The sequence below is a fragment of the Manihot esculenta genome, chromosome 11 (genome assembly GCF_001659605.2).
Source record: "Manihot esculenta cultivar AM560-2 chromosome 11, M.esculenta_v8, whole genome shotgun sequence".
NCBI classification, from domain to species: domain Eukaryota; kingdom Viridiplantae; phylum Streptophyta; class Magnoliopsida; order Malpighiales; family Euphorbiaceae; genus Manihot; species Manihot esculenta.
In genome coordinates, this window is record NC_035171.2 from 29,435,985 (window position 1) to 29,461,135 (window position 25,151).

A 25,151-nucleotide genomic window follows, 5' to 3' on the forward strand; every position below is an offset into this window, starting at 1 on the left:
TGTTCAAAGCCTGAGACTGCAATTACAACAGAAAACATCAACAACACACACCGCTAGCTCTCTTTAAAAGGAGACAGGGTGAAAGTTAAAAAAATACTAATTGCACACAAAATTTACACCTATTAGCTAATTGCCATCACAAGGAACATTGTAGCTCTACATGTAAAACTTTCAAATTATTTTTTTTTTAAAAAAAAAAAAAGAAAAAGAAAACACAAAATTACTTTTGATTAAAAAAAAAAAAGAATTAACTTAGTTTGTAAAGGTGTGGCTATCAGCTGCTATCTGGTGTTACAATGGGGGAGGAAGAGGCCTTGTCAGTCTCGCTGCTGGAAAAATGGGATCTGATACATGACTGCGCCATTTCTAGCATCATCTCCACCTCTTTCTTGTACTGCAAAACATGATCAAAGACATTTAGATGATAACTTAATGAAGCTAATAAAAATGCTCTCAATATCCTAACTATGAGAAATAAAGAACCAATATCAAAGATGAAACCTACTTCATTGATTGCTCCTGCCCTAATTTTGGATTGCATCACGCACCATTTCTTGAAGTGTGCACCTGCAAAAATAGATGTTCAGTGGCCTGATGCCTGACCCATGGACGCAAGAAGAGTGACATATAAGTTTTTTTGTATCAACGTATTTTTGTGTTTTTTCCCCTTAAAACTGCAGTCTAGGCACTTGGATATCAACAGAGTAGCGTAAGTACATAAGAACTTATAACTTTTTATACCAATTTGATTAGCAGAAAAAAGTGTTCATGGAAGGTAAATGAGGGAGAAGCAGGGTGATTAATTAACCTACCCACTCTAATATCTATTGCAGAGGAATTTTCACCAATTGTCTCCACTCTCCACCGGCAGTGAATCTGAGGCACAGCATTAATATAATCACATTATAGTGTAAAGGACAGTATCACAAGAGAAAATATCTAGCAAATAATCAATAAATTCTCTTATAAATTTTAGAACTTTGTACACAAGTGCAGCCAGCTTAATTTATATTAGTACATATATGTGATGGACCAGGCATGTTATAGAAATAAACACAATACCCTAAACAAAGAACAAAAGAATTTGAGATTATGCATTGTATTTTATGCTCAATCCACTAGTTGTGCCTAAGATGTGGTCTAAACATTACATACCTCAAAATAAGATCCAAAGGGAACATCATGAGCATGTTGTACGGTTTCAAACACCTAAAACCGGGGAGAGATTTAAAAATGATGAATATATTAATTAACAGAGAATAAACATAGAGATCTATGACATCCAGAGATGTTGACAGAGTAGGAACCACAATAGACAAAGCAGGAAAGAGAAGGACGACAGTAATTTTAGTAGCATTATTATTAAAATGGACTAAACCTAACTTCAACCCCAAAAGACACCTTGTAATGGGAGGATTATCCAAGCCATACACAAAGCACTTTTGCCTTATACCTAGTTGATATAGGACAATGCACCCCAACCCAGAGGGCGCCTTATAAGGGGAGGATTGTGCAAGTCATAAATAAAGACTTTTTTGCATTACACCCAATCAATGCGGTACAAGCAACATGAAATTTAGGCCAAAAGATCAGATGAGTGATCATACAAGCATTTTCTTATCTGGGGTTAAAACAGAATGCTGATATTCTGTCATGGCTGTGTCTGGGGGACACATGGGACTATTACATAGTGTTCTGAATGTTATCTCTCTCACTTGGCCATCATATTCTTCTGCAGCATGCCACTGTCCCATCTGAAAACAGCATAAGATAGTAAGTGCAACATTGTATTTGGAAGCATGAATAGATCATTTTGAAAGCACATGATAACACAGGGAAGCTTGCTAACTAATACAAATTTGATCTGATCCTTTGATACCATTATACTTCAGATCAATCAAAATATAAAAAAAAAGCTAACCAGCTGAAAGTTTCCAAAATAAAAGAAATAACAATTGATTTTCAAAATTAAATAATTACCTATGCAACAAATTTACGACCAAAGACAGTTTCTTTTTCATTTCTCATACTTCTAAATATTTTCTGGTCTTTTGACCGTATTTGTGAAATTTAGGAATTCAACAATGATCTACAGCATAATTTCAAGCTACGGCTAGTAGGGTAGATCATTCAGTTAACCAAATTGAATTTTGAGCTAACTCAATTTTAATGGACTTCAAAATTACTAACCAAATCAAATTGAGCCAAAATTGAGAAAAAACCAAATCTAATCGAAACCGAAAATTCATTCGCTCATCGGTTACAACATATAACTGAATCATCCAAAAAATACAATAATATATCTAATCCTATTATTTCAAAATATTAATAAAATTATATTTATAATCATTTTTTAATATTATTAATTAATAAATACATAGTCATAAATTAAATATTATTAATAAAATTATAATAATCGATCAAGTAATAGTAAAATCGGTTGGTTCGATTACTTAATCAAAGGTAACTGAACCAATAATCAAATACCCAAACCAAGCAGAGTATATTATTACCAAAATAATCGAATTTCAATATTGTTCAGTTATAACCAAATAACACATCACTAGCTAGGGGTAACTCATCAAAAACACATTGCAGGATAGTCTACAACATGGTCATGAACTCATGATCTAGATTGTAACCATATTTTAAATCTATACCATTTAGATTGCATCTTTTTCTAAGAATAATATTTACCCCCATATGAAGATTGCCCTTTTTTTTAACAATCTGCAGCACAAGGCAATCCGATGTTCTAAGCTAGGCCAATGTCAGATTTAGACATTATCTCCAAATTTCATTGCTTTCTGGTTTTGCTTTTCCATGAAGACCTTAATGTGTATCATTAATGTGTGCACATACATTTATAAAAAGAAATGAAACCTTTTATATCTGATTCTAACTCATTGTGTACAAATAACATAATAAATCTTAAGGCCTAACTTCAAGACTGTGGAAGCTATTCTAATAAAAACGGGTCTTTCACAACAAAACCACCAAAGCAATTTGGGAAATTGTAGGTTTCTCTTGTAATCTCATTCACTATTTCCCCAAAGTTTAGGAATGTTTAAATCCAATGAATTGTAATTGTGGTAAACAACTACAGTATTTTATCCGATCACATGCAACAGTTGTTTCTTATGCTATGAAAAGCATTAACTGACAAAACATGCAAGAAAAATGATAAAATAATCTTCAACTTACAATAAGATTTGTATCCTTCCTGGCTGCACGATACTCATATGTAAACTTAGTGTCATCGTTTAACAATATATTAAAAAACTGCTCAGCTGTACAAGGAAATACATCCTGCAATAAAGATATAATAAATGATACACAAAGTAATAGGAATAAGACAAACTAACAAACAGTTAAGAGGCAAAATGTTTCATACATTATATATACCAACAAGAACTTCTTCTTTGATAAAAGCTTGATGTTTTTCAACTTTGGGTACAATATCCTCAGGAATCCTCATACTGCCTCTGACAGAGCTACTATGAGCACGCAGTGCTGATTCTGCTCTCTCCTGCATAACAATGAGAGGATATCCAGTGAAACCTCCAATTCCCATGAGAAAGCTCAAAGAAGTTTTGGGAAGAAAGGGAGGTGTAATAAATTCAGAATATTTGGCAGATAGGGCTTATTCAGGATCAACTAAATATAGAAAGGAAAACAACCACCATTCCAGAAATCACAACAAAACCCTAGCAACTAAAGAGCATAATCACTTGACATTGCCTATAAGTATTACCAGTAGAAGACAATGTGAAGAAATTTATTTCCAGAAACATGGATTCTCAAATACAAAACACAAAACCATGGACCCAATTTCCATAGAAAGAATAAAGCTAAATTGACAACAAACCTTCCATTTGCTATTGCCAATGATACAAGGATGTTACCATTGCCCCATCAACACAATGTTGATTTCAACTCCAAAAAGGAATGATTAATAATAGCTTTTCTTTAAGAGATTGAGCTGAAAACTGTATTTTAAAATTGACAGAAAAGTTATCAAAGATGGAGGATATAGGCAAAGGCTTATGCTTATGAGAACAGCTTTCACTACTTTCCAGCATGAGAAGCTTAAGGAATCCCTAAAGGATTTCATGTTGTCCCGTTTAATCTGTTTGGTAGATAATAAAGACAGATCACCAAGTAATAATACAATAGAATAGAACTGATGTATAAAGCATTAAATATACCTTCTTTTCAGCTTCTAACATATCATGGTAGTTCTTTGCTGCTCGTTGCAGCGCTCTTAATGCATGATTCCTGTTCCAAAAGGATGCAAATTTATACCTGACTCTACCTGAAAATGGCAATGAAGGATAAAGCAATATAAACACAACTTAAAACTGAATTTATGCTAGAAACATAGTATGCTAGAGATTGTGCATGCTTCCAGATAGCATTTCAGTGAACTCTCTTACCATTCTTCAAAATATACAATTAGGCAAAAGGAGAGGGGGAAAAAACAACAACAATATTAAGCAGAGAAACTGTGTGATGCAGAAGAATCACAAGTAGACAGCATATATATTAAAAATGTCCTTGATTTGTGGCAATGACAACAGTATTGCTAGAAGAATCAATAATTCTCACTAGATGATGCAGTTCTTCTTCAAGAAACAATTTTCAAGCTAGTGAAGCCTAATGTATGTTCCAAACTTCCATTATTTGTGGACGCGCAAAATAAGATATGTAAAGGTCCAGGAGCAATGTTTGACTGCAGAATCTAAGCCTTGTCCTAATATCTGTTCATGCACCTAATATAAGCCAACTAAGCAATGTAAATTTCAAAGCAAACCCCATTGTTACAGTTAAATGGACACAACAAAATTAGATGAAATATTAGAAACATAAGTCAATAAATAAAAGGCGACAAAGCTAAAATTGTCATATATTTTAAATATACATATATATAAATATAAACACTTCAATGAACACTGATATTTAAAGGAAAAATTACATGTTCAAATGAAATATATATTATTTGCAAGAGAGAATTTTTTTCTAAAAAAACAAAGGAAAAGAAAAAGAGGATTTGCTGCTGTGTGAGGTCCAGCAAAGAGAGAAGAGAGGATGAGAAAGAGAAGGAAAAAATGAGAAGAGGATAGAAAAATTAAAAAAAGAAGACATGTTGCTATGCAGGTATAGTAGGGAGAGAAGAGAGGAGAAAGAAGAGAGAAAGAGAGAAAGGAGGAGAGACATACTTGGTTAATGGTATTTGGAGCAAAAAAGAGTAAGAAATTTACATTTTAGTTGCTGCAGAAGTGTTATATACTGTTTGAAAGAGATGGAGAGAGATTATAATTCCTCTTTTGTTGTTTAAAAGTATTTGTTTTTTTTTCTTTTTAAAAAAAGCTTGCTTTAGTGAGGCGTCGCCTCTGGCACCTCTCTCTTGGCGCCTTTGTGCACTGATGCGTCCCCTTTGTGCCGCCTTGCCTCAGTCAGGCGAGGAGGTGGCCTTGCCTCTTGCATTTTATCGCCTTTAACAACACTGTTTAGAAACTGAAGAGGTGGTGACCTTTATGTACAACTACAAGTTCAAAGCCTCAAACATAAGAATCCAAGCAAATCTTAAGAAAATCATATCTAGTTACTTAACATGAAACATGATATTAAAACAGACCTCGATAATATTTGCCAAAGTATATTGAAGGTGACATTCAATAAGTTACACAAGTTTTGAATTCTTTCTACATAGAGTCATATTTGTCGAATCGAGATTCTAATCAAGAATCGAGGATCCAATCGAATCATAAGATTAGCCAAAATTTTAAAAAATCAATTAAAAATAATATATGTTCTGAAAATAAGTAAAAAAAAAAAATGATAACATATTTGGATAATATAGAATTATCATTTATCTAATTAGAAATACTCTTCATGATAAAATAATATGTATGTAATATGTTATAAATTATGGACTTTGAAATGGTAGACAATAGTTATCATTATACATATGTTGAAACTCTCATTTAAATTTAATCAAATAATTAAATAGTAAAAAAATAGCATGTTAGAATATTATAAATATAAATTCTCATAACTTGAAAACTATAATTAATTAAATAAATTAACTAAAAATAAAATAAATAAAAAAAAGATAGAAGAGAGAGAGAAAAGAATGGTTGGTGGAATAAAAATGGCTAAGAAAAGGTTTTGTACACACTTTTTTATAGCAAAAATGAATAAAATCTTAAATTTTGAAAATATAAGATCTAACAAATACTTTATACAACATTAATTAAATTGGGTGAAAATTTGAGTAATTCATATTGATTCACCTTGTTCATTATCAATTTTTTTAATTTAATCACAATTCATGTACCCCATAATTTGAATCGCTAAAATGTAGAATCTAATCGAGAATCGTAAGATTGAAATCAAGAATCCTAAGATTCAAGTACATTTAAGATTTACCCCATAAATTCGAATCGATTTGTTGGAAAATAGATTCTAATCGAGAATCATAAGATTCTAACAACAGTGCATAGAGTTTGTTCGTCCCTACTTTCATCAAATTAAAAGTGACAAAAAATTTTGTCGTCATGGTCCAAAAGAATTTGTAGAAACTTGTGCTATGCATGGCAACCAATTTTTGTAGAACCCATTAAGTTTCATCCGTTTTATTTTAGACATAACTGTATGCACATATAAGCATACGTGTCTGCAGACATGAAATAGATCAACACCACATTGTCTGATATCTCATGGGGGAATCACAAGTGTTCCCTTCATGGTTTAACATGAACTTCTGTTTCATTGCTTCTAGCTAAGAATGCTAATTCTACTTGCAAATGACAATCAAATATGAATCAAAGCTATTGGGTCAGACTTGGATATTTTGAAAATAGAAGATATTCCTCCTAATGCTAGGGATAGGGACCATCAACTCCAAGTGTCCTTATCAAATAAAAGCATTTTAGGATGAAATGAAGACTGAAGAGTCAAAGAAACTGGCAAATATCCACTTAGGACTATCACTTTAAAACAGGAAATCTCATTTTTCGAAGATAAGAACAACATCCATTCTTATGAGATCTCTTTTATTGTGATTACAAGATGGTTTGTCCAAGCAGGAAAAAAAAAATATACCATGTTTCAGAAAAAATAGTTAGACCAGATCTTGCGTATCAAATTATCCATCCTTCAAAATGATTGCTCCATACATATGCAAAAAAGTAAAATCTCAAATCAACTTCTACCTGTCCACCAAAAATGGAATTCTAACCACCTTTCTATTAAAACAGCACTTTCATCTGAAATTTCCACAAAACACAAAATTCTTTGATACTTGGGATCAATAATTTATTTACTTTGAGAGAATATTTTACTGAAAAATGTTTTCTACAATTTTAGGTATTGTTGGGCAGATGGGAAAAAGTGGTCAAGAGAAAATGTCTGTCGAGTCAAAAGGAAAACTAAGGTGTATTTTTGTAGACAACTACAGGGTATATTTATGCACAAAAAACAATTGTCAGTTTTTCATTTTCAAATTTTTATTTTCCATGGGAACAAGAGAAAACAGAGAAAATATGTTCACTTGTCAATAATATAAAACAGTTTTCTAAATTAAAAATTAAAAAATAAAAATTTCTCATACCTTTTCATAATTAAAAACATATTATTACAAAATATATTTTAAATTTGTTTTTACTTCTAAGTATTTTTAATTATTTCTTTTTGAAAACATAATAATGTAATTAATTTCTTATCATTGTAAATAAATATTTTTAAAATAATTTATGAAAAAGTTAATAGTTTTTTAACTTTAATTGTAACAAATTATTATTTTTATTTGGAAATTAGTTGGAAACCAAAACTTTTATTATAAAAGACAACAATGGAAAATAACTTTAAAATATATTTTTTTATTGTTTTTCTTTATAACAAAAATTTTATCTTTTTAACTATTTCCAAATAGAAAATAATAACTCTTTTATAATTGAAAAAACATATTATAATATTTATATAACTAAAATTAAATAATTATCTAAAACAATATTTAAAATTAATTATATTATCCTAGAATAAATTATTAGTATATGGTCAAAAATTTTATAAGTAGAAGTAATTAAGTTTTAAATGAAATTTTTAATCATCGACTTTTTTATTATGTAAATTATGAGTACCTTCTACTATTTTGATTTTAAAAAATGGTTTTTTATTATTGACAAGTGAACGGCTGAAATTTTTAGTCATTTACTTTTTTATTATGAAAATTATGAGTACCTTATATTATTTTGATTTTTTCAAAAAATAATTTTTTTACTAAAGACAAGTGAACAACATTTCTTTGTTTTCGCTTAGTTTTTATAGAAAATGAAAACTACGATTTTCTTGGAAAATAGAAAATGAAAAACAGAGAAATGTTTTTCCATGAGTAAACACACCATAATTTTCCAACCGTTTTTTTATTTGGAAGGCTTTTACATATAAATACAGAACTCAATTTTTGAACTTTTTGTAGAAAGCTTTAAAGAAAACTACGACAATTTTCCACAAGTGAATCCCACGACAATTTTCCACAAGTGAATCCCATTATATTTTTCTAGGTATTTTTTTTTTCCAAGAAAACTACAGAAAAGGGAAAAAAAATTGTCTTAAAATGTGAAATGTTTCCCAATAAGTAATTGAAATTAGTTCTCTAGTTGTTCAAAGTGATAAATGACCCTTGGAAAACAATTGTAAAATGTTTCCGTTGTTTTCCTCTACAATAAAAAACATGGTTTCCAAATGGAAAGCATTGACTCGATATTTAGCTAGATTCAAGCCCCAACCTCTAAGTAATTCAATTTTGAAGTTTCATTTTCTCTCATCTTATTCTTATCTTCTCACTCTTTGTGCTTCCCATACATTGTGTGTCTTTTTTTCCTTTGCGCTCTACCACTGTAAAGTTTATTAGAAAAAAAAAAACTATTATTTACTTTTTTCGACAAAATGTTTAATTCTGCAATGTAAATGCTAAGGGAAAAAAAGTTTTATTGTCGTCTTCTACCTTATAATGATTATGACTTAATTTATTTTTGTTCTTAACAAATATATACATTCCAAGTCTCCACAAAATGAAAATTGAAAATTAGACTTGGAAATGCAAAACAGAACTGTTCTCCACAAGTACACAGACCTTAAACCATTTTACATTGAAACATGACGTTTCTAAATATCAAAAACATGCAAAAAAGTTAAAGCCAGTGAAGTTCACACTCACCAATCCACCAACAGTTTCTTGACAACAATTTCTAATAGCCGTCTCTATTGACTACCATTTTGTGTGTGTATGTGTGTACTATTCTCTTTTATTAAGTAGAATGAAAGATATAGAATATGAAAATCACATGGACCTCAATGTTCAGCTAGTTTTGTTTTTCTACAATTTCCAACAAATGCCAGAAAAAGGATTTTCAATTGATTTTCCACATTACCACCAAATTTGTTTTCTAAAAGAATGTTCACAAAAAGCATTTTCACATTCAAGTCATATACCATGAAAGAAACAAAGCCCTAATAAGAAAATGATATCATCATATTGAAAATGAAAATCATATACTAGTTTAAAATGTGAGGCCAATTCCTCGTATATCCAACAAAATGCTGCTTGTGAATAGTACCATTATTAAGCTGATATTTAAAGAAAGATATATAGTTTCATATTTTTAAATCTTAGGACATGTATAGTTGAAGAATTTGAAAAATATTGAAGACTGTTGGGTATTGTAAATGATAAAAAAATATATATTGGGGCTTGGTCCCCTTTTGTTAACAAAAAAAAAATGTTGAATGCAAACCCAAGGTAAGATCAAAGCTTATAAATGAGTAATATCCTTAAAAAGAATTAAAAGTTATTCACTCACCATCAGGACTTCCTAACGGAGGCACACCATGTCCACCAGCACCCATCCGTAGAACAATTGTTATGGCCGGATTAATGAATGCATGCTGACTTCTACGTATCTGCATAAACCAAGAAAACTAAATATCATCACCTTGTATGGTTCAAGCTGGCCGATGCTATACGGTGAATATGAGAACTAGCATATGAAAGACACCAACAACATGACATGATATTTTTTGAAAGTTAGGACAATTTTTAGACACATTATCACACACATATCAATATCCAATCTGATTATAACCTATTACAATAATTTAAAAGAGTATTGCATCTCTATTGACATATAAAACAACTAAAAATCAACCTCTTCAATCTAAATGACCTTGGCTTGTAATCATAGGAAGATTTTTGGTAACTAGTATTCAGTATTCACTAAAAAAAATTTACTATAAAATAATCAAATGCTGCAATGAGTCATATACTGCTATGTTACTAAATCAAATTCAAGCTAAATAGTTTAAAGAATGGTGACTAGAAATATATGATACAATATCAGAACATTACCCATAAATAGTAATGATAATCAAGTAATCAAGTTAAATTCTCATCACTTATTATTTGAGTGCTATCCAACACCAGTCTTTTTTAGAAAAGATAAACCTTTTTATGGACATGTTTTGACATGTATACTATATATGTGTCAGCAATGTGTAATATCCACAACAACAATGGATAATATGGAGGCCCCTTAAGAGAAGTCCCATGTTTCATAACTAGCCAAGGGAATTTTGTGAAAATAGAATAATGTAAGGACATACCTCATCTATGTCTCCTAAAGGTACAATAACCTGTGGAATATAAACAAAACTGTTAGAAAGAGTACTTCACTCTTGAATTAGAAAGCAAAATATTTGAAGCTTCGACTCTAAATCAACAAAACTTAGTTGTGCATATCAGTTATGCATATCAGTTATAGTTTCTTGGATTGAGTTTTTGAGAGCTAATGACATGTAAATGGATGCAGCTTAATCTAACCTTAAATTTCACTTGTTTAAAAATGGAAGTATGTTTTACATGGCAAAATAAAAAATCTCTGCCCAAGCTAACTAGCCTGCTTTCCAATTGTAAAGACTCATTTTTGCCACAAAAGCCACATTTCATACAAGTTTTCTGGAATTCAGAAAAGATGCACTAAATTGAACAACTTTCCAATACCTTCATCTACACATAACAGTTAAATAACATGGGAATGTGCTGGAGAGATGAGAAGGGGAAAAAATGGCCATGTGAGTATATTGAGTTAAATTACAAAAATGAAACATATATGGCATATAATCACTAAAATCATTCAAGTGAAACATAGTGCAACAGTTTCAATTAACTTCAAGTAATAGCAAACAATATTGGATGAATAAAATATTACTATGTCAAAACTAACAAAGGAGGTCATGGCTCTCGCAAGTTGCAATAGAAATGGAATTAGTCATGCATTAAGAAAAGTGAAGACAATATTTTGCAAACTTTGCATAAATTAGTGAACACCATAATTACTTTTTTTTTTAATTTATTTCATGCCCTTAAGCCTAATGCTTAGAAATAATAAACAATGAATAAGGAGGACACAATAAAAAATTCATGCTTAAAAATCAACTAGTGAAAGCCTTGCACCTTAATGCTTTTGAAGACTACAATAATTAAGAAGAAACATACAAAATAAAGTGCTAAAAATAATAAACAGCAAATGAAAAGTACAGGCCTACCTTCATTTGCTTGGAGAAAATATTAGAATGGAAGCATATGTGCCACGCAGAAACATACATACGGCCATGATATAAAAAAGACCTCTCAAGTGCACATGAATAGCTGTGTTCAACAATCTGAAACAGACATACAGCTAAGTGGGTCAGAAAACAAATGTGCGAGAAAAAAGACTTTTTTCCACATTTGAATGGAGAAAAGCTAAAAAGAAAATCTTCTTAAATTTGAACGCCTTTTTAAGTTTCATAGATAAAGAATTCATACAAAAAGAGAGATAGAGAGAGAGAGCTTTGTGCATCTACCTCATCTGCAGGAAGGCTAAATATTGTCTGTAGAGGCCCAGGTTTCTGATGAACCAATGTAGGCCCTTGTTTATCTGAAGACATCCTTCTCCGATTATAGCCATTCATAACCCTATCAATATGAAAATTTTATACCAGTTCAATGCTAATATAAACATTTCCACTAATACCTCTTCTAGTTATACAATGTGAAGATAATTGTGAGGGAAAATCTAGGTTAGTGTAAATCATATGAATCCATTTAGAGTAAAAGGTATTACTGTAATCTAAGTACAGAGAGAAAAAGTGATAACACAAAAATTGAAGACTCCACCAATATTCCTTGTAGTTATTAAATGTGAAGATAATTTGAAGGGAAAATCTAGGTTAGCATGAAAATCATATCCATCCATTTAGGGTAAAAGGTATTAATGTTATCTAAGAACAGAGAGAAAAAGTGTTAACACAAAAATCAAAGAAAGTCTAGATGACATTTTTCAACTAATGATATATGCTTAAAATGGGATACAAACATATATGAGAATAATTGAAGAGGCAGTAATATAATTAATGAAAATGCAATAAATCAGCATTCTTATCTTCCAAAAAGTTATCTCCATCAGAATTGCAAAAAGAATGATGTTATCTTTAGTAAATATTATTAGAAGGAAGCCCTAATTGAACATAACTCATCACATACTATTCATTATTTATAACATTAAATGCCTCTTACCCACAAAAAAACGAACACCCAACTCAAGCCATGTAGCCAAAAGTAATAAAGAAAAAAAAAAACCAAGTAGCACATTGAAAGAGGCCTTTTTTTTCTAATTATGGAGCGCTAAATAGTAAAAATTGGCAAGAGAGGTAAAAAAAAAAAGCTAAAATGGATAGAAAGTAACAAACTAAAAGATTACCTGGAAGAATTTACTGGGAGCTTTATTGTTTTAATATGGAGACAAACCTGACAAGAAGTATAATATGATTCCCCATGAGATCTAAAAGAAAATATAATATATATATCAAAGCAATAAGGAAAACAACTACAAATTGAAATGACAAATGGAATTTAAGAGGAAAATTACCTGCCCGGATGGGCTATCTAACGTGTACCATACAGCACCAGTTTGACCTTCTCTTTCAACAGGAACAGTTACAGAACCAAGAACAGTACTTTTCCAAATTATATCCCAATCATATATTGTTACATTAATCTGCTAGTGCAGTAGAAAAATACATCAAATGTTCACGTAAAAAGGATGAAAACTATATAGAAAACTCTCAACAACAAAAAATTTGCATTTGCAGTATATAGAGGAGACGATCCAATTAATTTCACTTCACACCATTTTATCCTAATAATAGAAGCCTTTGTAGGAAATACAGCTGCAAAGTCTGACTTGGAATAGTATGGTAGTGCAAGATCATGTTTGGACAGTCTACACTCTTTGGAACATTAAGGTGAAGATTATAGTCTTTGAACCATCTACGAATAAGTGCATTTTGATAGTCATTTGGGCCAGTAACATATTGCCATCCAGTTTATGTGTACTCTAAAGTTATCTAGTCCAAACAATGTTCCAATTTGTAAACTTGTTCTAGTAAATAAGGAAAGGTTACCATGTGTCATAACTAAAACATGTCCCTTTTATCACAAGGTTACCTCTAAAACCTCTACATACTACAGTCTTTTACCTCTTCCGCTCCATTGAATCTATCCATTGTAACTTGAAAACCTTATGGTTGCCAGTATTCAAAAAATCTAGCACATATACTTACAAATTCTTTTCACAGTTGAACCTTGTCTTTCAAAACCTTAAACTACAACCTTAAAATGGATCAACCATTGTAAACCAAAATCCCTAGCAAAGGAAGTAGGAAGAAAGGATTTAGCAGCTCTAAATCTTTCTGCAGATGTAACTCTAAACCAAGCATGATGGAGATAATGGATCCATATAGTTGATCCTAACTAATTTGGAATTAAGGTTAGGTTGAGTTGCAAGGTTGATTCAAGAAGTATTAAAGGCTGGGGCAAATATTATGGCACAGGAAAAAATTATTATTTTATTCCGAGCATTTCTCAAAAACTTGAAATGAGAGAATGGGGGGATCTTAAAGGGGTAGAGGAATTCTCTCTACTCCAAATGACTGTTAGCTTAAATTGCTTAAACTTGGGTTGACAGTTCTTGTGAATGCTTTAGATCTTACAGGTTTTTTTTTAATTCCTCCTCACATGCAAATAGCCCTTCTTTTGTACTCAGGTTGCACCTACTCAATGCTCTAGTACTTTTTACCATCAAAGGACTTGTATAAATACATCAAATAACTTAAGTTTGGATTGAGCTTCTTAGAATTCTCATCCCACATCCAAAATCACTGATTCAAAATGGGAGTAAGAAAAAGGAAAATAAAAATAAACGTTTCTTACACATGAAAATTATATACTGCTAAACATTTCCGCCACAAGAAGGATACTACAAATATGAAATTTCAAATTCTCTAACACGCTAATCTCGTAATGGCTAATCTCTAACCGTGGTAATTCATGATAGTTACCTGGACAGGAAGCTCGTCAACAGAAAAATTGAACTCCTCTCCCCACATTGGATTTCTTGAACCAGGGACCATGGAGCTATGGCAGTAAAATAATAAATTCAGAAAAAACTTTCTAACAGCATTCAATTAAGGAGAAACATGAACTAAAGCACAAAGCAACAAAGACACATAAACACTAAGAGAGATAAGGAAGGAGAAAATGCATGCTTCACAAAAGCTAAATAAACAAAAGACGTGGTAATATCATTTCTCATCAATCAACAAGCCCAAAAAAAATAAGGTTAGATAAAAACTTTTGGAACTTGTTGAACTAGGACTATTGATAGGAGATTTCCTAATATAAAACAGAAAACAAATATACCACTGAAAAAATCAAATTATCTACTGGAATAACTTAAGGGAATTTTATTACAGTAATAAAAGTAACGCCCATCAATACTAAACTACAATAGGGATCCAAATTCTCCAAATAAAGAAGTTAAAAACTTTCCAATAGAATATTTACGCCGTTGAGATTATTTCTATAAATAGTCTGGATTTGTAGTGATAATTAGGGATATGATTGTGTGATATGATTGAGATATGATTAGGCTATAATTAGGGAATCAATAATTTTCTTACCTAGTATGTACTCTTGTAAGTAATATATATACTCAATTGGCTTGAGTGGAATAATTAAGTATTTTCTCTCGAAACTTCTGTTCTCTTTTTCTTCTTTTCATCAAATGTTTCATGGTATTAGAGTCAACAAACTTGGTTCACCTGTGAGTGGCAAATCTGTCACCTTACTTTGGTGACTTTCTGGAAATCAATTAGTTTCACCGCTCAACCCATTCTCCACGCCGGCTTCCGATCGACTTTCTGGTGAAGCGCCGCCTCCAGATCCGGCCCCGCGCGCCACACCAAGCAGTCTGTCTCCGGCCACGCGCCGACGCGTGCATCATCTTCCGGAGACTGTATCACGCCGGCAATTATTCCTCCAGCATCACCCGGCGCCAGCGACTCCAACCCAGTAGGTCCGATCGCCTGTTCAACTCGCCTTCACACGCCCCTTGTGAACAGTAACATCAGATTTACTGTTCACAAGCATAGGTCCCTTTTTTTCTTGGCAGATTCGGCTCCCTACTTGGTCCCTTATTGTTCCAGAATCTCTCTCGACATGTCTGAGAAGCAAAACACTCTCAATACAGTTTTGGCTGTGCAAGAAAATCAAGGACAAGGAGGAAATCGCAAAGGTAAAGGAAAGAAGTCTCGTTGCTCCTATTGTGATAAGAAAGGTCACACACGAAATGCATGTTGGGCACTACATGGCTGACCACCACGGCCCAATCAACCCGATAATACTGGCAAATCAACAGCTCATCTTGCCCAATCTAACGAAGATCTGCTTCCACAACCTACCAATAAATCTCAGAACCTAGATTCAATTACTTTAACTGGAGAGGACTATAAAGAATACTTGCAGTTCCAAGCAACTAAGCAACATCCTCCATCTTCCAGCATTGCTAACTCCGGAAATTCTTTTGCTTGTCTAACTAAGTCTTCACCTGTTGGTCCATGGATCCTAGACTCTGGTACTTCTGATCACATCTCTAGTAATCTCTAGTAATCACAATATTTTCTCTACTCTTGTTTCCCCTTCTACACCATCTAAAGTCACCTTAGCTAATGGTTCACAAACTCAAGTTAAAGAAATAGGAAACGTACAACTTCTTCCTTCTATTTCCTTAACTACTATCTTGTTCACTCTTGAATGTCTATATAATTTAATTTCCATATAATTTAATTTCTATTAACAAATTGATCAAAAATCTTAATTGTTCAATAATCTTTACTGTTGATTCTGTTGTGGTGCAGGACTGGAGTACTAGGAGAATGATTAGAACAGGATCTGAGTCAGAAGGATTATACCACCTCTCCACCTCTCCAGTTGCTTTTATTTCTACCGTGTCCGTTGAGCTTATTCATAACTGTTTGGGACATCCTAGTCTTCTCAAATTGCAGAAAATCGTCTCCAGTCTTTCTTCTTTGTCTTCTTTAACATGTGAGTCATGTCAACTTGGGAAACAAACTTGGGCTTCATTTCCCAAGCGAGTCAATAACAGGGCCACTTCGATATTTGACATTATTTATTCAAACATTTGCGGTCCAAGCTCTATCAGTACAACTTTGGGATTTCAGTATTTTGTTACTTTTTATTGATGATTATTCTCGTGCACTTGGTTGTTTTTAATGAAGAATCGCTCTGAGTTATTCTCCATTTTTCAAAAATTTTGAGCTTAAATACATAATCAATTTGGTGTTCGCATTAAGGTTTTGCGTAGTGATAATGCACGAGAATATCTTTCCTCCTCTATTTCTCATTTCTTGTCTACTCAAAGTATTACTCACCAGACTTTTTGTGCTCATACTCCTCAACAATATGGTGTTGCCGAGCGCAAAAATCGGCATTTAATTGAAACCGCCCGCACTTACTCATACATCATAATGTTCCGCTGCGTTTTTGGGACGAGGCGGTCTTTACTGCCTGCTACTTGATCAACCGTATGCCTTCCTCTGTTTTGCAGCATCAGAGTCCTCATTCAATTCTCTTTCCTAACCAAACCTCCAACCAATTGTCCCTGCAAGTTTTAGAATGTATATGTTTTGTTCATGATCATACCCCTGATAAAGATAAATTCCAGCTCAAATCAGTTAAATGTCTTTCTCGGCTATTCTCGGCTTCAAAAAGGTTACAAATGCTATGATCCCACTACTAACAGATATTTTGTCTCTGCAGATGTCACCTTTTTCTAGACCTCCCCTCACTTTTCTTCTAGTCCAACACACAAAACCTTTGTTCCTAGAGCTTTGCCTGTACTTGCACCTCTTATCTCTCCTTGGCCTCATGTCAGTCCGTCTCCCACTCCTACACCACCCCTTCATGTCTACACAATTCGGCCTCACCCATTTACTACTAATAATGATACTTCTCTCCCTGATGCAGGTATTTCAAATGACTCACCTCCAGTTCCATCATCACCTACTTCGGTCATGCCTTCAGTAGCAACAGCTACTCCTCTTACTCTCCAAAAAGGTCTTCGCTCTTCTCGAAATCCTCATCCCATTTATAATTTTTTGAGTTACCATCGTTTGTCTCCTGCCTATTATACTTTTGTTTCCACCATGTCTGTTGTTTCTATACCCAAGACAGTTAGAGAAGCATTGGATCATCCTGGTTGGTGTAATGCAATGGTTGAGGAGATGATTGCTCTTCATAATAATGGAACTTGAAAACTGGTCTATTTACCACCTGGCAAGTCTATTGTTGGTTGTCGATGGGTTTACACAGTTAAGGTGGGACCTGATGGTAAAATTGATCACCTTAAAGCTCGCCTTGTAGCTAAAGGTTACACAGAGATTTTTGGGCTTGAGTACAGTGATACTTTCTCTCCAATAGCCAAAATAGCTTATGTTCGCCTCCTTATCTCACTGGCTGCAATTAATCACTGGACTCTTCATCAACTGAACATTAAAAATACCTTTCTTCATGGAGAGCTCGCCGAAGAAGTCTATATGGAGCAACCTCCAAGGTTTGTTGCTCAGGGGGAGTCAGGCTTAGTATGTCGTATTCGACATTCATTGTATGGTCTAAAACAGTCTCCAAGAGTATGGTTTGGACGATTCAGCACTGTAGTTCAACAGTTTGGAATGTCTCGAAGTGATCCTGATCATTCTGTATTTTTTCGACATAATGGCGATAGATGCATCTACTTGGTGGTCTATGTTGATGATATTGTCATTACAGGAAATGATCATGATGGAATCTCTCAACTTAAGCAATATTTGTTCAGTCATTTCCAAACTAAAGACCTTGGAAAACTGAAGTATTTCTTGAGGATTGAAGTGGCACAGTCTAAAACAGGTATCACAATTTCTCAACGAAAATATGCTTTGGACATATTGGAAGAAACAAGCATGTTAGACTGTAGACATGGGAACACTCCCATGGATCCAAATGTCAAACAGGTTCCTGAACAGGGGGAGCCACTTAAAGATCCTGCTAAATATAGAAGATTAGTCAGCAAGTTCAATTATCTAATTATCACTCGACCAGATATTTTCTTTGTTGTAAGTGTGGTTAGTCAATTTTTTCAAACTCCATACAGTGAAATACAGTAGTCACTGGGATGCAGTCATTCGCATTCTTAGATATGTCAAAGGAACTCCAGGACAAGGACTACTCTATGAGGACAAGGGTCACTCGCAAATTGTTGGCTATTCTGATACAGATTGGGCAGGTTCCCCTTCAGATAGACGATCTACTTCAGGATATTGTATTATGATTGGAGGGAATCTTATGTCTTGGAAAAATAAAAAACAGAGTGCGGTTGCAAGATCAAGGGTAGAAGCAGAATATCGAGCTATGGCTTTAGCAACATGCGAACTCATTTGGTTGAAGCAACTCCTTCAGGAATTGAAATATAGTAATACTGGCCAAATAAAGTTGATATGTGATAATCAAGCTGCCCTCCATATTGCATCAAATCTAGTTTTTCATGAGAGGAAGAAGCATATAGAGGTGAATTGTCATTTTATTAGGCAAAAGATTGAGTCCGAATGCATTTCTACTAGCTTTGTTAACTCAAATGATCAGCTAGCTGATGTTTTCACAAAATCACTTCGAGGATCACGAATCGAGTATATTTGTAACAAACTTGGAGCATATGGTATGTACACTCCAGCTTGAGGGGGAGTGTTGAGATTATTTCTGTAAATAGCTTAGATTTTTTGTAGTGATAATTAGGGATATGATTGTATGATATAATTGGAATATGATTAGGCTACAATTAGGGAATTAATTTATTTTCTTACTTAGTATGTACTCTTATAAGTAGTATATATACCCAATTGGCTTGAGGGGAATAATCAAGTTTTTCTCTCAAAGCTTCTACTCTCTTTTTCTTCTTTTCATCAAAGGTTTCGTACACCAAATGAAACATTTAAATTATGAAAACTAAGAACTAAATTCAAATAATTCCTATTTAAATTTTTTTCCTTGACTGCTCAAGCATTCATAAAAGTTAAGAAAAGGGGAAAATTCAAATAACCTGAATCGTTTTTCTGAACCACAAGTAATGATAGCATATGGATCTGAAGTTCCATTTAAATTTGCACCAATCAAATTCTTAGCCGCCAACAATTCCAGCTGAAAAGTAAAATAGTGCATGTAAGATATTATATCATACAAGGTGAATATAAAATGCTTAATACAAACTCCCAACACACTGGTCTTCTTTTATGGTATACATAAGCTAGAATCAAACATGTCTGCAATACGCCAAATTTCCAAATATACCTTGATTATATATGCAGAATTCGCCTGATGATCTCCTTTCAGCTGCATCTACAAAATAAGTGCAGAACTGCATGTCAAAGAAGTGGAAAATTACTCCATGAAACCAATAGCAAGCAAATTGTGTTCAGCAAGTTAGCAACACTAAGCAAATCCAATTGTCGAATATAAAGGCAGCAAAATGCATAATTGCTTTGGCAATAAGATGATGACAGAGAAATCTTGCAAGTTTACAATATATGATGCAACATCATGCAAGAAATCAGATATTAAATGCTCAAAGTTATAGTCATGTCTATGCAAGCAAGATCCTAAATAATATTTTGGTTTACGACCTATTATCTTTCATAATAACAAATCCTTCCATTATAATTCGACTAGTATATTATTCAGGATCTCAAATTTCTTTAAAAATTACCTTAACCAATACATGATTAATTGGTTATATTCAAACAAATTGAAACTTTGGTCTGAAGTCATGAAAATTCTAAAATCCCAAACTCTATTAATCTCTTCCATGCCAATTTTTCAACAATGAAAAACAGCTAATATTATGAACAAGCTGCCATGAACTATATCAACATCAAATTAGGATTGCAAAAATCAAACTCTAACAGGTAAAAGAATATGTGAGTTTCTCTATATGGGACACAAATTACAAGTTCTAAAAAATGAAAAGGCAAAGACTATTATTATCCTTTGCATACTACATAACTAAGACTTCAGTAAATAGAATGAAGAGAAATGTTCTTCATTTCTTTAGCTGCACTTATTAATCAAAATGAAGATAACTACCTTAATTCAGTTGCATTCCAGAATCAAGGAAGGATATAATTTTTTTTTCTTTTTGGTTCATTTTATTATTCCTATCATCCATGTGATGCAAAAGCCAAACAATTACCGGAAAAATGGAAATTAAAAAAATGAATTGAGAAAAACAAATTAGTTGACATGTTTCTGGTCATCGAAAACTGAGATAGAGAGAGAAGAGGTGGAAAAAAAATACTTTTTTCTAAAAATGTTTAAAAATAAAGATGTTCACACTCATCATCCACATTAAATAGTATTAAACAGTAAGGACCTTAGTTACCAAAAATCATAGAAGTACAAATTTCACATGCAACAGACATGCCTGTTCACAATCAAACACATTTCTCATCCAAAACCTATCACATTCAGAAAAAAAAAAATGAAAATTGAAAAGAATAGACCAACCTTGTCTCTATCATCAATTCCATCACCAGAATTACAGGAATTGTCCAAAATCTGCGATCGATCACCAGTAGCACTATCACTATCTCCACCTCCGCCACTCCACGCAAAGAACCAATATGAAGAGATAACAAATATCGCAGCAGCCACAGTGACCTTGATCTCCCACCAGGATGGGAGCAGAAAATCAAGTGCTGTGTCCATCATCGCCATGCTGCGTCGTCTGTCTGGCAGAGAAGTTAGAATACAGAAACTTCAACTTTGATGTGAATAGGATTTGTGTCTTACGATTATCCAGAGGGTACCTACTACCTACAGCCTGGCTAGATAACCAAAAGAAGGAAAGCAAGTCCTTTTTTATGGATGTAGCAGCACTTCATGCCAACATACATTAGGAATCAACAAGAGTAATGCTGACAGCCATGCTAAAAATTCAGAAGATAAAAAGAAAAGTCATTTTGTTGATACTCAACACACACTTGATTGCGGCCTATAGTTAGTTTGTCTCAGTGTAAAGAACACCCCTGTCCTTCAGTTGGTGCTTATGCCCAAGAAGATGCACAAACCATGTACTCAAGCACTATACTTTAACAAATCTATGAAAGATAATACTGCCACATAGCATAATACTATTAAAAAATACATCCTTAACCTTAAGGTGACAGATCTCAATACCTTGTGAATGCATTAATGCATCTACGAACAAGATTTTTTGTCAAGAGCATATATCATATCCAGACATGTTTATAGTTTTCCAACCAAAATAAACATATTAGCAGATGAAAATTAATATTTTCATCTTTCTGCAAGTGTGAATCAAGGATCGTTTGTGTCATGTTAATTAAGTTCAGCAGCAGATGCACAACACAAAATGAGGGATCAATTGACCCCTCTTTCTATAATATATACATATATATATATATATATACAAATTGAGCCCTTGTAAATTTAGTTATTGACCCTCTTCTTGGTAAAAAAATAAAATGAAATAGGAGTCTAATAGTTATTTTTTTTCAATTGTTTATCTAAACTAGGGTAAAAGTTAAAATTTGCATTTATTCTGCATGTTGCTATTGTAACTGTGGAATTAATTCTTTTGGAGATAAATTTTATCAAGAAAAAATTGACCCCAGAAAATAAAAATCTAGATCCCCCACTTAGTTACTAGAAGTCATTGGTAATATTGTCAATTCGAATCTTGGGATAAAACATCTAAGCCGAAGTTACAGCAATTTGAAATGCTCATATGTTCTAATATTTTTGAAGTCACAACGGAAAACCAATGGTGAGGAACATTTAGTTTCAAAACATTTAAGAAGAGGCAGTGTTGCCAAAAAAAAAAAAGGAAAAGAAAAAAAATAAAATCCTCAAAGAAACTAATACAAAATCAACTCTTTAATGTGCCAGGTCTCATTTCCAAAACTAACCACTAGGGAAGGCCAAACACTAAAATTTAATCCACTGATTTATTATGCAAATCAGAGTATTACGGAAGTGCTCTTCGCTCTTTATTTGCATTTTTCACTGGTTATGATTTCATTATTTCATATGCCAACAAGATTTAAAAAAGATAGGGAGCACTAACATTAGTTCCACTATTCAAATGGATATCAAATAGAATATTATCAAGTAAAAATCCAAAGTTCTTTCATCCTTAGCCATTGGTCACAACTCCCAAGTAAATGGTGATCTTGAAGGAATAGTAAGGTTCCTCCACTGTGACCTAAAGGTCATGAGCTCAAATCACAGAAATAGTCTTCTTATTGAAAATGTAGACATTATCTGATTTATCAGTATTTTCTTCTTCCAACATCCTCAGGCTAAAGTTGAAGCACGTAAAGACATTTTAGTTTGGTGAACAGGATATTCAGATGATATCAGAGAAGAATCAGATTGTTACAAACCCAAAAACCATAACAAATGGAAAACCCTTGTTTGCAACATTGAACTTAAATACTGTTAAGACAAAACAGGTACCCTTTCGAAGTCATTCCAGGAATAAAATTTATCAGATAAGATTACTTAATATTTTAAAATATGGAGAGTTTGTGCACCCCAGGCCCCCTCACAGAGGCAAACAGGCTATAAAGGACCTGTTTATAATATTAGAAATAATGACCTACTCCTATTATATTCATAATACAAAGGAAAGGATAAGGCAGAAAGATCTTTCCACTCCTCGCTAGATGGCTTGGTCTAACTGCCTACCGACTATTGAAACCATCCAAGATGTGCATGCAAGGATTCTCCTAGTCGGAATAACACGGAAATCCACCAGAAATTTTGGTCATTTATCAACAGGTTACTACGAAGTAGAAAAAATTTTAAAAAAAGTGCATTAAGAAGGAATGTCGAAACTAAGGCGTGCATCTTACTAATGTATTAACTCCATCCATCTCCTTTGAATAAAATCATGAACATTTGTCTATACTGCTGCAATGTTATGCCAGCCCACTTGGAATGCAATGATCTCTCTTTATAAATGAAACACTCAGAAAATCTCTCAAACAAAATAGAGCCTTAAACAACATCTTAAACTCCTCCATACAAATGTAAGGAAGCACATAATTCTCTATTTTCAACCTAAATAAAAAAACTCACTTGAGAATCCCACATTATTACAATATTCAAACAACAACTGGGGTCTATCTTGCCTTCTTGTTCTAGATATGCGGGTTTGGTTCAATAATCTTAAACTAGATTTGACATGGGTTGATCAAAAAAGTTAACAGCTTAAAATCCGTTTAAACGGTCATCTCATATCCAAAAACAGCTTTCTTGAAAAATTGCAGTTCCCAACTCAATACTACAGACAATTAACATCAACAGAACACCCAATGGATATAAATCAATCAAAGAATTAACGGGGAAAAAGATTGATAGTTACCTTGATTCTTGACATACTCAGCAAAAGTATTGCAATCAGAACAAAGAGCAAGGCCTGTGAAACCCAGATCCTGCTCTTTTGATGAAACAATAGGTAATACAACAGCAATCCAGAAAAATATCGAAAGACATCTATGCCAATTCATCTCCTTCTCTCTCGTAAGATCGCAGAAGGCACCGGGCATGGACTAATAGACTCGGTCTTCGGTTCGTAGAATTCTCAAAGGGAGAGAGGATTGTTTGTACTTGCAGAGTCAAAACGTTGCCGTTTGCATTCTAAGAAGAGTCATTTTGAGAGATGTAAAACGACACCATTCTTCTGCTGGTTTGCCGTTTTAGCGTTATTGATACTGATCCTCCGATTATTTGATGAAATTTTTTAATATTTAAATCAATTAAAAAAATTAGCCAAAAAAATTATTTTCTGATTACATAAAACATTAATTTTTAAAAGGAATTTTAAGTTGAAAAATTATTCTTAATAATATATATATATATATACACACATTACATTTAAATAATAAAAAATAAATTATTTTTAAAAAATGTTTTTATAAAAATATATAAAATGTTTTTGCAAATGCTCATTTTACCTATTTTATTTCTTTATTTATTTTGATTAATTCGGATAATTTAAATTGAATTTAATACAAGAATAATTAAGAAAATTATACCAAAATAAAAATTAAGCTTTTTAATTGAATTTAAATAAAAAAATTAGTAATTTTTGAACCCAACTGACTTAAATTAAAGATTTTATATTAATTTAGATAAAAAAAAACTAAAAAAAAACTGAAAAATATTTCAAATAAACACTTCTGTTAGTTAGCCTTTTTAGTGTTACACACCCTTGATGAGAAAGGAAAGAAGAGAGAGAAGAGGAGAGTGAATCATCGCAAGAGAAGAAAGGAAGTAGGCTTTTTTGTCGATCTGATTTTTCCTTCATCATCAGTGTTGTTTTCTTTTCCTGAATGGTTAAACTTTTATTATTTTTTTCCGTCGTGGAACAGAAAAAGGGGTCTTTTTCTTATTTTATCAAGTTCTTTTTTCTGTTCTTGTCGGCTCTTCTTTGATAGTGAAGGGACGATTTTGGTTTTCATTTTTCTTTGGGTCTATTTATTATCAGATCGGTTTAGATTTATGGAGAGTTCCTTTGATAGACCTGAAAGGGGCTCTAATATGTTGATCGGCAATTTGAAAAGGGTTTCAATTATGATTATTCTTGGAGCCTCTGTTTTGCTCTTGCATGGTGAATTTCTTCTCAATTTTTAGGTTA

The 25,151-nt window shown here is 32.7% G+C and overlaps 1 protein-coding gene across 5 annotated transcripts; it reads right to left on the reverse strand.

Annotated features, from left to right (window-relative positions):
• Positions 1–24,137, reverse strand: LOC110626684 (BAG-associated GRAM protein 1). Of its 5 annotated transcripts, none has more exons than XM_021772728.2 (19): positions 23,877–24,137; positions 20,993–21,216; positions 19,781–19,822; positions 19,533–19,630; positions 14,443–14,518; positions 12,972–13,100; positions 12,804–12,850; positions 11,908–12,019; positions 11,608–11,724; positions 10,666–10,695; positions 9,867–9,966; positions 4,209–4,315; positions 3,395–3,529; positions 3,205–3,309; positions 1,608–1,754; positions 1,156–1,209; positions 813–876; positions 506–567; positions 1–394 (listed from the first exon to the last, which is right to left on the reverse strand). In XM_021772728.2, exons 1-19 carry the CDS (start codon positions 24,058–24,060, stop codon positions 275–277), a joined length of 1,953 nt encoding a protein of 650 aa, XP_021628420.1. In that variant the 5' UTR covers positions 24,061–24,137; the 3' UTR covers positions 1–274. The 5 variants fall into 5 exon arrangements, with proteins under 5 accessions (XP_021628420.1, XP_021628419.1, XP_021628422.1 ...); XM_021772727.2 differs by having other exon boundaries at positions 19,781–19,828; positions 23,877–24,136; XM_021772730.2 differs by having other exon boundaries at positions 19,781–19,828; positions 20,993–21,212; positions 23,877–24,015.
• Between the last annotated feature and the right edge of the window lie 1,014 nt (positions 24,138–25,151).